Below are 14,342 nucleotides of genomic sequence, written 5' to 3'. Positions count from 1 at the left end.
GGCCCGGCCGCCCCCGGCTCGCCCCCGCCCCGCTGCTTCCTGCACAAGATCGGCTCCAACTCCTTCACCGTGACCCCGCGTGGCCGCCCCCCGGTGCCGCTCGCCAACGGCCCCTCGGAGCCCGGCCCCTGCGCCCACGTGCCCGTGGCCAAGGTGCCCCCGGTGCCATCACCCAGCGCCCCCATTGCCCGAGCCAAGATGCAGCGGCCAAAGCCTGAGGGGGCTGAAGGGACCCAGTCCCCTCGACCCTGTGCCAGCCCGGCCCCCTCCAGTGCCACCCCCGGCGCCCTCCAGCCGCTCTCTGCCTCCGCGCCTAAGGCCAGCAGCGGCTCCTTCGAGATCCGCCGGTCTCCCAAACCGGACCTGGCCGCCATCCCTGCCCATGACCTCCAGGCTCAGGCCCTGGCCAACCTACGCCTCAACTCGCGCAACTCTTTCCTTGTTGTGCCCTCCCGGGCGAAGGCCCTGTGCCCGCCAGCTCCCGCCGAGAGCTTGAGGACAGGCATCCTGCTGCCCTTGGAGCCTGAGCGTGGGCAACAGGAAGAGCCCTCGCCAGCTGCCTTCAAGGCCCAGAGGGAGCCCGTCACTCCCCCAAAATCATCTCCAGAGCCTCTGGTGCCCGTGACTTACATTGATGATGACATTGTTGAGCCAGAGCCTGGAGACTTGTCTTCAGTGTCTGCTGCAGTGGCAGGGACCAAGGACTTACTTGTGCCTCGAGATGCTGCCTCCAGTATAGGTACGGAGATGGAGATTTCAGCAGTGCCCTTCTTCCGACCCTACCCTGCCTCCCCAGGCTTTGCTCAGAGAGGGGGCCATACCTTCACTGTAGTACCCAAGAGGAAGCCTCCTGTCTCTGGACTGGCAGGCTTCACTGATGGCAGCAGAGTCCAGCAAAATGAGGGAGTGGAGGACGAGGAGGAGATTCGAGGAAGGCCCAAACCCTGCAGGAGCCCTGATGCTTCCCAACCAGGGCCCCTGCTGAAAACACGCTACCCGAAAGCGCATGAGATTGAAGTGATCGGTGGCTACCTGTCCTTGGAGAGGTCCTGTATCAGCAAGAAGGGCTCCCGTCGCAAAAAGGTTAGTTGCCCAGCAGCTCTGTCTGAAAAGTGACTAAAAATGGCTCTTTTCAAAGCAGTATGCATCAGGGGGGTGTAATCAGGGTTGTCCTAAGTGTGGCTGGGTAGAAGGGTGTTGGATAGGTTTCACTGCTTCTGTCCTGTCAGCCCTGCAGAGGTGGCACATCTGTTGGGAGGCTGAGACTGATTCTGTTGGGTTATACAAATTGTCATCAGAATGGGAGGTGGTCCCTGGTGGTAAGGACAGTTCTCTTTCTGAAGCAAATTTTTCAGAGCAAAGTTGTATTTTAGAGTTTTCTACCGCATTGCCTTTTTAAATCATATGTGCCCTGAGAATGAGTCTAGAAAGGAAGATGTTGAAGGGAGTGGGGAAGGGAATCTCATTCTTCTTCTCTGTTGCCACGTGCTGTGTTAAAGGCTGTGCTCCAAAAGTGAACTTGGCTCTGCTCACTACCATACCCCGTAGGATCCAACATAAACGTCACTTTTTGTGTCTGAGTTAGTGGCTCAGAAGTCAGCTTCTTTGTAAGCAGGGAGGGGGTGGCACCAGCTTAACACTCCTTGATGTGACAACATCACCTGCTCTTTGTGGCTGTGGTGGAATTCACAGGCAGCTCTGAAAAATTGTGAGGAAACAGTGTTTCTGTGGCCTGCAGCCAGAGGCCTTTGAAAGACTCGCTCAATAAATGCCAGATTTTCTCACCAGTTGAGGAGCAACTTTAGGGGCTGGATGAAGAATTGTGCTTTGTGCATATTGATGTTTTGTGACAAAGACACAGTCATTTCGTGATAATGGGCTATTGCTGAGACAGAATTGCTGGCTTGAATTGCTCATCTAGTACCAAAACTCATTGTGGTGCCTAGTAGCTAAAGGCTTATGTCACTGACTACTGCAAGTGAAATGATGCCAGCTGCTTTTTGCCTGTCCCAAACTAAAGTGGGGAGGGGGTTCCACATCACAGTAGCTGAACTGAAGGCTTTGTAAGGAGTTTATAGGGTAGCTTGAGGTGTGACTCTTTTTTTTAAGGAATCTCCTGAATCAGATGAATTGCACTTGCTACTTTTCCAAGTGTCACTGGTTTTAAGTTGGCTTTTGTGTGCTCCATGAAGCCAAGGGTGACATCTAGTGAAAGTGCTGGTGGAAGGACCATGTGCTGGAATAGGCAGGTTGGCACAACTGTTGCCATATGCCCATCTTAACTTGTGTGGTTGTCCAGAGGGGCAGGATGGGGCTTGGCTTGGCCAAGAGTGTTTTGTATCTTAGAAAAGATTTAAAGAAGGACTAGTTTTGGCTAGCATCTTGGTTGCTGCTGCTGCTTGCAATTTAGGATTCAGGTTGGATTATATTAATGCAGAGTGGGCATGCATTGACTGTAGGGCATGTGACTGAAGTTTTTGAGAAGTAAAGACCCTTTGGAATAGGCCTTCCTAAGAATCCTCCCCCAGTTGAGGAAGTTGGGCCTATGATTGGATGGAGAAAGGACCAAGGGAGAATATGGGGATAGGCAAACTCCCATAGATAGCCCCCACCTTCAGGCTGAAGTAAAGGAGGCTGTGTTCTTCATGTGCCCTGGATGGTTGGGTGGAATATTGGCTTCCCCCAAAAGAAAGCCAACACCACAGCTATCAACAAATTGTGCACAATGGTTTTCCCCCCATCCCCACATCAGATAAGAGGGAGAAGGTGGTCAAGAAGGATGGTGTCGTGTGGCAGGTGCTACCTGGGACTTGTCTGGCTTGGACTTGCCCCAGACTCCTTGTGTCAGGTTGGGCAGGTGATGTAGCCTTCTTTGCCTCAGGTTTCCAGCTATGTAATGGGGCATTGTAATGATGACTACCTTGAAGACTGCAAGACTTTTGGAGACTTCAAATAAAGCAATGAGGGTCAGCTAAGAACTACTGATGGCTGTAAAGATGGGGAGAAATCTCATGCCTGAGAATCTGTCCCACAGAGATTCAGTTTGAGGAGTGGAAGCTCATACTGTCAAACCAGTAGAGGTAGTACACGCCTGTGTCATGAGGCTACAAAAAATCTGGAAGGGTTCTGACACGGGCTTTGTTAACATCCCTCCACGGGGCGTACAACTTTCCACAAAGTAACTAAATGTAATTTTATCATGATAAGTAACTTGCCTATCCAGATAATCAGTGGGAGTTGTATGGGGACATGGTCTGAGGAGCAGTTTCTCAGCAAGTTAAAAACAAAAACAAAAAAATCTAGGAATGGCTGGTGGCTAGTTCAAGAGGCCACAAGGATGGCAGGTGTCATGGCTTGATTCTAAATCAGAATGCAGGAGTTGGTTCATAAATTTTCAATAATGTGGCCAGTAAGCAATAGCCACATTGCTTCTGTGGATCCGCCTTTTTTGGTGGGAGGCATGAAAAAGTCTGGGGTGACACTAAGTTCTGCAAAGAGCAACTTCAAGTTCAGAAGCTCATCAGAAAGGCCCTAAAGCCAAAAATGAGGAAGGGCTAAAATGCTTAGATTCATCCCAGAGGCTTCATCAGCAGTCATAGGAGTCTGGAAGTATGAATGTTGCCAAGTGAGAGAACCAGCAGAGCAGGGAAAGCAGTGGTTAGCTGCTAAAGTTCAAGAGGCAGCTTGGCGCTAAATAGGAACATCTAGCCAGTGAACTGCAGTGTGCACAAAACCAGTGGAGCAGCATGAAATATTCAGGAATCTAAGATGGGAATGAGGAAGAAGAGGAAAATGTGAAGAGAAGAGAAGATAACGGCTTGTATCATGGGTGGTAGCCTGAGAAAACTAGTGTGGGTTACTGGCTACCAGGTGATAAAAGAGTAATTAAGAGTGCAGGGAAACTGGAGGATTTCTCCCTAGTTTGCTCCTTTGGCCTTTGGGCTAAGGGCAAGCAAGACTCGGGGGCATCCGAACTCTAAGACCTTCAGACTTGGAGCCTGCACATAGGCTTCCTGCCATGGATTTGGAAGTATCTGAAGCTCCAGGTTGAGGACTCTGGGAGGAAGGATACTTGCCAGTGGTAGTGCCGCACAGACTTTAACACCCGAGTTCTGCTCAGCCAATGGAATTCAGAGCTGGTTTGGCCTGACACGCACAATTAAAAAAAAAAAAAAAAATTGTTTCTTCTTAGCATGCAGGATGTTGAAGAGGCGTAATATTTGGACCATTGAGACTGCCTATGGTTAATGACTGACATGTCAGGAGTTGGTGTGGAATTTGCTCCCACATGTTTTTCCTTGTAAGAGTGGGGAGGGTTTCATGTAAGTTCTTCTGAAGCAGAGCTGTTTGAAAAGCAGGGTTTCTAGTGCACAGGAAATTTCAGGGGATTTCCCCTCCTTTTGGTGTGAGTGGGCACATGTACATGTGCATTTTAACACACCGTAACCTATTTTACTGCGCATTAGAACATCATGGTAAAAACTGTGCTAATATGTTAATGCACAGTAAAATTAGGCTACTGCGCATTAAGTGTTACTAAAAAAAAGCATGTGCTTTTGCTACTCCTCATTAGGGCAGCCCAATGCACATTTTGTTAGTACCTCACATTAGCGGTACTAAACTTAATGCTCAGTAGCAAAAGTGCATTAATGAACGTGTAGACCCAGTGAGGCCTGAAACTCAAGCTTCAGCTAATGGGAAGCTCCCTGTACTCGAGCTGTTCAGGGAAACTGAGTCTCCTGTTAGTTTCCCCAGTAACGCCAGCCTTGAGATTGACTTTGTGCAGGGACTTGCATGGCAGAGCTGCCACCTAAGCCTGCCCTGAGCCTGGGGACCCCACAGTTTTCAGCATGCCCTGAGGTTCTGGCTTTGTATGCTGGGATGATAGGCTGTTGATGTGTTATGGACTGGTCACCCCACGTGTCTGTGGGGTATGTGGCATGTAGGCTGATTCTGTTATCTGAGTTTTGGTGTGGCCTAGTTTTCAGTGTTTGAACCAGAAGAACTCCTCCCTTCTGCAAACATGCTCGTTAAAAATATTGCAGTGAAGAGAGGTTGTTTGCAAAGGAGTTGTTGGCAGACATGTTACTTGTTCTATAAAATGCAAACTTTATTTTCCTCAGACACTTAAAATCCACTTCCAACTCTGTGGCCCAGTGCTCTGGGCCCCTGTTCAGCAATGGGAAATCCGTATCGTAAACATCAGCAAACTAGTCACCTCAGTCGCACCCTTCCTAGCAGTCCTGAAGGACAAGGGCAAGGAATGGCTTTGCACTGTGCTGGTACAAGTAACAGATGCAGGCTGTGGCTAGGAGCCCGTTCCAAAATTCCAGTGCCCTTCCACTGGTTGATCTTCACTGACACTGCAGCCTGTGATTTCTGCAGGGCAGTGTGTCACAAGGGAGAGAGGTGTTTCTGGGAACCAGTTATAACAGTGCTCCAAGGAGAGCTGGCTTCTTGCTGCTATTGCAGGCATCAGGGCATTTCATGAAGTCTGCAAATAAATAAAATATATATTGAAAAGGGTGAACCAGCTCAGCTGTCACTTCCAGGAGCTACAGTTCAATAGGAAGAGGCAGCTGGTTACCTTGGGGCTGGAGATGTCAGTATCGGCTAAATATTCAGGAGAGGGAAGAAGCTGGTATGGGGAGAGAGAGACCTGGAACCCCAAGGGGTTGGGGGGGGTGCTTCTACATTATAGACTCAAACAGTTTCCCCTCATTCCCCTCCTATGTGAGCCACTAGTGTTGGTGCTGCAGGGATGTAAACTAGCTTGTCTAGAAACCTAAAGTATTGCCTAGTGACGCAAGTAAGGCAATTCTGCCCATGAACCTGATCACTGAAATTCTTCCCTGTCCTAGTGAAGGGTGTCTGTGGGGATATCCCTTCTCCATGAGATTCATTTGTGTACAGTCTACACAGTGGTCAGTTGGAGTAGTGCTCATCCTGATAATCTTGCCCATCAGTGCGCCTTGGTTGTGGATAGCACAAAATCTGACTGGTTCTGTTTTGAATTGCGTTTTGTGTTTGCATACAGAACAGCAGGCTCTGCCACCTGTGGTGTGTGCAGACACTCTTAAGCCTGTGTGGGAGATGCACCATCTGCTTTAGACCCTGCTCTTAAAGCCATCCATACCTTCAACTGACCCCGTTCCAATTGCAGATCCTATGCAGACTGGGTGAGCACCCAACCCTTGCTATTGCCCTGCTCTCCTCCATTCCCCAAAGAGCCATAGTGCTGTGTTTGGCTGAGAATGAGATGACAGGACCAGGACCCCTCATCCTGCTCTAGTACCTGACATAAAAGTGATGAGACATATGGGAAGCTCAAGACTTGGCCTGAAATTCTGTTTCTTCTCCTGATTCTACAAAAGCCTGGCTTCTAATATTTGTACTGCAGCCATGACATGATGCAAACTGACCCTATAACAAATGTATAGTACTATTCCCCTGGCTGTAGGCTCTGGCATACCCACTGCCCTATCCATGGGAGCTGGGCTATGAGTCCAGCATGCCCTACTCAGGCAGCTAAGCACTGTCTGGTTTGTCAAATACTGCTGTGGGAAGGATATATGCAGGGTATAGGAGGGAATTAACAAATCATGTTGTTCTGTTACTCAGGGGGGGCAGGACTGGAGAAGCACAGTCCTGTTCTGCATTCAGATGGTTTGTCCTTCAGGTGAAGGCATCTCTGCATATTAAGGTGATAGATGACTCATGGGCCTGACTTCGTGGAAGAAGAGCAACTTTGGGAAGGAGAGCTAGTGATCAGGGGAGGGGGAAGACACTGGGCCCCAGAGTGTATGGGAGTCTTGTGCTGGAGCTCATTGAGCACTTGGTACAGGTTAGCTAAAATCTGTCACACATGAATGCTCTGAAGCTGGTTTCTAGAGCCAGATCAGCTGCCAAAAATACATGGTGTTGCCAACATGCAAATCAAAGTGAAATACTTGATGATCACTGGCCTTTTGGTGCTAGGCTACAACAGGGTGTGGAGTCTGACTAATGAAGGAGGACTCTGAGGAGTGCCAGTTTGTGTGAAAGTTTTCTGTTGCCTCTTGTTGGGAGGTGGCCTGTAGGCTGAACTCTGTTATCATGCAGGTTCTATATGATGTCTGGAAGCAGCAAGGCTTATGCTCAATGTAATGTCCTGTGTCTTCAGATTTGCATTTCACCTCAAACCTTGATGCATACTTTGTCCTCAGTGATAACTGGGAGGGATGCTGCACTAGAAGAGGTCTGTAGCTCAAACCTAGGGCATCTGAAGTTTTATGAATGATGAGTAGGTCTTGAATGTGCTGGAGAACCTGCGGAAGTCATAGCATTAGTGTGCCTTGTTCCTGTGCTGTTTTGTACAGTTGGCAGCTTGCTGCATACAGCAGCCTATGCAGATACAGATCGAAGAGAGCATCACATCCCAGGAATAGCAGTCTAAACCCAGCGCTTTCCCAGTGTTTGTCAGAGCTAACTTGGAAGATCTTGACGCATGCATCAGATAAGAGATTGTGCCAGCCTGCTGCACTCAACAAAAATACAGTTGTTTCTAAACTCTTCCTCAGAATGAGGGACAGGATGGACCAGCAATTGTTGGTTCTGGGAGGGTTGGATTTGGTGCTCTGTAACTTCCTACTGATTCAGGTTCTGCTGGAGCTAGCTCCTGTGGGAGCCATTGCCCGGCAGGCAGGCAAAGCCTCTTAAGCTCTGCTTCGATCAGCTCAGAACAGCTCCGAGGAGGCATGCGGCTTGGAATGCCAATGGCTGCCTGGAGTCCGTTCTGCAGTTTCGGCCAACAGTGGAGTTGAACTGCTGGGAGCAACGCAGGAACATAGTGCACTACCCTTCAGCAGGCTGGAGGCAAGGTGAACCATGAAACATGACCTTAGCTTAGTGCTTGTGTCCCAGGAACAGGTTCCTGTCATTTTGCTCAATTCCAGTCTGGTACAGCGGGCTAATGTTTGCCTTGCTCCTAGGAGGAAAATTCCCAGAGTCTGCAAGAACAGGCAGCAATACACACTGGAGCATAAGGTATATTATTGAGTGGGCCCAGTGGCCAAAGTCCTGTGTCAGGCAAGATCCGGTCTTGGATGGTCAGCACCAGTCCTGGTCAGCCTCCTGGTTAGCTGATCTTCAGTGGCTCAGGTAGTGCACTGAACTGCTCTCAGGAGTGGTCCCTTCACTGCTTTGCCACAATGCTGCTGTGTCTAGGTCGGGGAGGGGAGGGGAGAAGGGCCATGAAGCAACTGTACCTGGATCCTGTTATGTTCTTTAACCTAGTCTGTTGGCTGGGCATGGGCACACAGAAGTGGCACGTTCTTATGTTGTTGATGTGTTAGAGGGTAGAGAGGAAAGGAGAAGGTATATGGCACTGTACTGAAGCACATGGCTCTGAGTGATCGGTTAGGCAGCACTGAGCTTGGTTCTGACAGAGGCAGTCATGGTCATGGAGGCGTGAGCAACATTTCTCACGTGTGTGCTCTCTAATAGCTGCAGTCATGTTAGTAGTGAACTTCCCCCCACTGTGTTTTTCTCTCTGCCTACTGCTTCCACAGTACAAGAGCTGGACAGAAGAATTAAAGTAGATGCTGTTACACAAACAGAAGGGGAGGCCTCTGGAGGCAGCTTGCGCTGTGCTCTGTGGCTCAGTAAGCTCTTGACGCAAGAGCTAAGCTTGAGATTTAAAGGACTTTGTGCTTCTGGAATCTGAGAATGTGGATTAAATATAAAAACACCTTTAGTCTGTCCCCTTAATCTGTGGGCTGGAATAGACTCTCAGTGTTGAAGGTGGGTGGTCACTCCCTTCTGTCTCTAAGTGTTCACTTGGACTTATTTTAACAGTCACTTTCTCCAGTGTAGGGTAGTGGCCTTCCCAGAATGGACTCGGAAGCCAGCAAGCGGGAGTGGCCAGTCAGCACATGCCACCAATCTATGTAGAGGAAATATTTGTGAAGCTTCTTTAATGGAGAATTAGTGTACCTACAAAGACAAACCTATGAAGACAAGAAGTTTTCTATTGCTGTTGCTCCTAAGACTTCCTCATTCCTCTTCAGAAACCTTCTTGTCAGGGATATCGACAATGGTCTTTCAGCACTGAACAGAAGAAGCTCTTCTGTGGCATGCATGTGACAAAGTAGTTCATTGCCTACAAAAGCTTATGCCGTTCTGAACCAGTTTGTCACAAAGGTGCCACCCTGCTCTGCCTTCTGCCTGACTTCAAACTAGCACTACCTCTATCTTCAGTATAGAAGGTTTTTTCTGCCTAGTTTGTCCCCCCCTCCCCCCCGAAAATGAGGTTTCTATCCCACTCTAGGTCTGAGAAGAGTTAAATGCACCTCTCTTTCAGATCTGAAAATGGAGACCACCCCCCTCCCCTCCACCCCCAATGATACAGGAGTGATTGGCATTTCAGTTTGATTAGCAGATTTCCTTCTAGTCTTCTGTCTACCAAGTGTCTGTCTTCTACCAGTGCAGTTCTCTCTGGGTTTGTCTGTAGCATTAAGGGTTTTGGACATGGTGACCTCTCTCTGGACATGCCTCTTGTCTGCATGCATCTAGGTGAGATCTGTTGCAAGGAGGCTGGGAAATGAGGCGAATTCAACTCTTATACTCTACATAAATTAATCATGGTTTACTAAGTAAACTGCTGGAGCAGAATCCCTCTTGCATATCTGCAGGGAACGTAATCACTGTCCTGATGCTGGGAGAGCTATGTTGCTCTGAACCAATGACATAAGCTGTAATGAACTCATGGAGTTAGGCTATTGGATCACTTCCTTGGTAACACCGATAGTACAGGGCACTGGGAGACTTCTCTGCTTCCTGATGTGCTTGGTGCACTTCTTGCTACACCATCTCTGCTCACCAGGAATTTGAAACTCTTCCCTGTGTCTTGTACATGGAGTTTAATATTTCTAGTCCCCACGCATCGCTCCCATCTACCATGTGCTTCAGCGTATTGATTACACAGAGCAGGCTTCATGGGTTGCCTTTGTAAGGGGAGACTTTCTTGTTCAGTTGCATGACATGGGAGCGGCAGTGCAATCCTGAAGGTGATCAGTCTCCTTCCGGTAGTGCGGCATTCCCTAGTGTACTCCATCCAGTGCAAACCCATGGAGTTACCAAAAGCAAACAGAGGTGGAGGCTCAACCAATGGCAACTGCTGCTGAAAAAAACTCAGTGTTGCCCTTGGAAGGGCATCAGCATTAGATAAGTACAGCATGAAGTAACTAGTGTCCACATCCGCAGCGTTTTCCCCTGCAAATAGTACAGCAGGAATTTAGACGTTACCCAGCATGATAAGTCAAATCCTGCATGAGGCCCTCCTGGCACCCATAAGACCTCTGCTGTAGATGTAGCCCTCGTGGTGCAATACATTACCTCTGTGATGGAGCGACTAGCAGGCTCCTTTGTTTTGGTAGCTTCTGCTACCCACAACAGTGAGCCTTTTTGTCTAGATACATCAAACTGTCATGAGATGCCCACATTGGAGAAGAAGGGCTCCAGGACTGTGAAAGCCCTTGTGCTTTATTTTCTGGTAAAATGCCCTGTTCAGAAGAACTGTTGGATCACTGTCTGGACAGCTCTCTCAGGACCCTGTTAAATTCTCTGCTATCACAATACTGATCTAGGGATGTAAACCCCCAGCTTCCCTAGGGCTGTGCTGGCTCCCAAGCATGATACTATCAGTCCTTGGCCACCCAGGAATGTCCCCTGAGCAACATGACTCTGCCCTCACTTCTCCCCTGAGGATAAGCTCATTGCCAGCTTTCAGCTAATAACCCTAGTGGGACTAATCACACTGCCTCTAGGCTGCATGAAAATCCTTGCACTGGAAGTGACTGTAGTGCATGCAGATGGTGTAGATTCCCGCCTCTGGACTAGTTAGTGAAAGTTCATGTGGGCATTTGTCCAGTCAGCTCTGTGATTAAAGCTGTTAGTGCCGAGGCCTACAGCCTGCCATTATTTTACCTGCTGTTCAGGTTGATGGTCTTCTGATTAGAAGCTGGTGAAGAGGCTTGGAACGGTTCAGTAAGGTTATAACCCCCTAGAAATGAATGAAGAAGCCTAGCAGAGTTTGTTGGCTTCAGGAGGACACCTCCCACACATTTCATTATCTGTGCTCAAGGTGATGGGTTCCATGAGGAGGTGATCAATTGATTTCTCTCTTTCTTGGCCTGAAACCATGGAGGGCACTATAGAGGGTAAAACACACCATGAAGGTGCACCCAGAAGTCAGCTTGTATCTTGTTTGGGCCACAGAGCTGTGCCATTCTGCACAAGCCTTGGCTTCAGTATGGCCCTGTGGCTTTGGTGCTTCAGGATTATTAGGCAGCTGTGGGTGACTTGCCAGGTCTGCATCAGAGAGGAGAACTCTTGGTCACTGCTGCATCATGGGCATGTGAGGAAGTCCAGCCACCACTGACCTCCTCTGAACTTCATAGTGATCAGCAACTAAGGCTGCTGGTAAATTGGTATCATCCCATCTCTGCTAACTGCCAAACTGATTCATGCACAGTGGTGCAGTCTCTTTCCTGCCTCTAGATTCAGTGCAGATCAACTGACTGGGGTTAAGGGAAGGGAGGAATCCAGCTGATGGAGATGCTTTAGCAGCCTTGGTGTGAAATGCCTCTGGCTAGTTCTGTTGCATCTTCTCCTGCCTGGCATGAGCTCCCCTGCTCCCAGCACATTGTGAGATAAATATGGTTTTGCTCCATCCCAGCCCATCAGTAAAGAAGAGGGTTCCTCTGGAGCTGAGGGTGTGCTCGCAGTGCTTTCAGGAAACACTTTGACATCCTCTCCCCACAATGTGGAAGTCAAGAAGATGTGATCTGTGGGGGAAGAACAGTTCAGGGAACAGTGCATTTCATGACTTCAGAAATCTCTCTTGAAATTCCCTACATGGTTCCTCAAAAGTAAGGCCGCCTGCAAAGCTCAACTTGCTTGCTTAGTAAGCAGTTTAGCTTAAACCCCATATTTGAACTATGGGTACAGATTGGAAATAAGCAGTCTAGCTGACTGTGGTTCAAAACAACACTGAAGCCTGTTCAGGTATAAGGGAATCTTTGTAGCTCCCTGTCTGCAACAGACCAGCTCCTGCTCTGGCTTAGAGACAGAGTCCTTCCTGGAAATGTGGCTTGTATCATTAATGTACTGGGGGCTTGCACTCTGTGGCAGCCCTGTGTGCTGGGGAGTGCTAGCCCAGCCCCATATACCTGGGTCTTGGCAGGGCCTCTGTGACTTGCTCTGCCTACAATTCGCAGCAAGGCATGTCCTGTACTTTGTACTGGGTGTTGCCATTCATTCCATGCAGCCCGATACCAGGGGCTTGGTACAGAAATCAAGAATCTTATCTGAGCAATCCACATATGGCAGCTGCTGCTGCTGCTGCCGCGGGGAGTCTAATCTACGTCCTGGTCTTTCCTCCCTTTGCATTAGACTAGGGTGTTCTCTGTAAACCACTGCATATAAACAGATGATGTTTACCGTGGTGACAGGCATCATGTGGTTCAACAGCACACAGTGTGCCTTCATTCTCCCCTCTCTGTGGGTTGCAGGGCAAAGCATGAATGCCTGGGCATGTTTCTTGGCTTGAGTGCAGTGTTTTGCATGGGATGGCTTTAGCTAAAGCAAGTTGGTTGAATAAAACAATGAGAAGTCAGTCTAAGTATTCAAGATGCAGCCAGTGTGGCATGGCTGTTTGCTCACTGCTAATGGCATCTTGGTGTTGGGGGAGAAGGGTTGGTTATGGTCGGCCAGCGTCAGGCAGGCAAATCCTTTTTGCCTTGGTCTCAAGCATACTCGCTCTGTGGAACGAAGAAATCTGCTAGGGCTAATGGGCTGCTGGTGCTTTCAGTGCTTTCCTGCCAAGGCCGGCACATAGCTTAGGCACTGGCTAAGAGGAGCTGGCTTCCTTCCTTCTGACTCTACAAGTTGGAGCCTGATTCCTGTGTTGCTGTTTTGATTGGATTACGTTATATGGGGATTCTGGCAGTACTTTGACTGGGTTCAGCATGACCTGAACCAACCCTCCTGGCATCCTTTGATCACAACTGTGAAGAATCCATATTTCCCTCAGTTGCAGGTTCCTCACAAATGCCCATTGGCTTCCTGCAGGATTCCTGGAGCATCCTGTCAGGCACCCAATAGTAGACCCCCTTAGTGAGCAGCATCCCTGCAGGCCCATCTTTAATGCATGGCCCATTTAGGCTTTTATCCCCTGAACAGGGCAAGGGAAGGGCTGGGAAGAGAAGCATGAAAGGGAAACAGCTAGGCAGTCTTGTGGATGTTGGGAGTTGGTACGCTTTGTGATGTGCTTGCCAGAAGTGCCATCTCTCTGTGGTCCTGGCTCCCTGTGGTGGCTACGATTCCCTGGCACTCTTCCTCAGGGGCGTTAACCAGGTGTCTTGGCCAAACTCCATCTTGAGTTATTGTGCTGTTGGTAACTGTCCTTTAGTTCCTGTTTGGGCAGTGCTCTCTGCCTCTGTGCTACTGCTGAGACCGACCCACAGTTGCCAAGGGAAAAAATGCTTGTGTGCGTGCGAAGCCCATAAATCTTTCCTGCATTTTCCTCATGGCAGCTGGAGTAGGCAGATCAAGGATTACAGTGCTGTTTCCCAATGTAGCTAGGGAGGCTGATCTCATGGAGATTGCTGAGCAAAAGAAGAAGAGCCTGTTTATACTAGTCCTGTATCTGGTAAGCAGCTGGTTCCCAAAAGCCCAGGCCTTTGCAACCAAAGGGCTATTCTTCTAGTGTTTGTCTTGCATGGGTGAGTCCTGGAGCACTTTATTGCAGCTTGCTTGTTCCTTCTATCAGCTGCAGGGCTCTTCCCTGCTCATAGCTCAGCTACTGTTTGCTGTAAACCAGGTGGGAATGAACACAGTGTCAAGTGGAGTCACCTTATGCCTCTCATTGGCGTAAGCATGTGGCTGCAGTTACTTGGTGTCGGCCCTCACTCCAGGCTGACTGCACTAGCCAGAGATGGATGTATAGCAGGACAACCAACTTCAGTATGTTACTAGATGAAAATTACCTGTCCTGGTATAAGCCCTACTTTGGGGGCAGTCTGCAAATTAGGACAGGCACTAGAATAAATACTGTATTTCTTGCGTATAATATGCCAACAGATAAGATATGCACTTTGTTTTGGGAAGGCAGAATGAAGGAAAAACTTGTTTTTCCAGTGTCTTGGCTGCAGATTAACTGCATGGAGCAGCTCTCACACCCTCAGCAAGCTCACAGGGGGTTAAGTCTTGCTCTGTCACTGAAGAGTGGACTCTGCCCCTGCTGTATGCTGGCTAGAGAAAAGGACAGCCCCTGGTAGACATTATAGCATCTCCACATGTCC

General features: G+C 48.9%; 1 protein-coding gene across 1 annotated transcript in view; it reads left to right on the top strand.

The window, feature by feature from the left end:
- The first annotated feature begins 7 nt into the window (after positions 1 to 7).
- Positions 8 to 14,342, top strand: part of TPRN (taperin) — a 22,801-nt gene continuing 8,466 nt past the window's right edge. Inside the window, exon 1 of the mRNA XM_019510353.1 lies at positions 8 to 1,083. Within this exon, the coding sequence (XP_019365898.1) occupies positions 199 to 1,083 (885 nt within the window). The 5' untranslated portion in view covers positions 8 to 198. The remainder of the gene's footprint in view (positions 1,084 to 14,342) is intronic.

The sequence above is a fragment of the Gavialis gangeticus genome, unplaced genomic scaffold (assembly GCF_001723915.1).
Source record: "Gavialis gangeticus isolate Ggan-Ray unplaced genomic scaffold, GavGan_comp1, whole genome shotgun sequence".
NCBI lineage: Eukaryota > Metazoa > Chordata > Crocodylia > Gavialidae > Gavialis > Gavialis gangeticus.
This window is presented reverse-complemented; position numbering and strand designations above follow the sequence as displayed.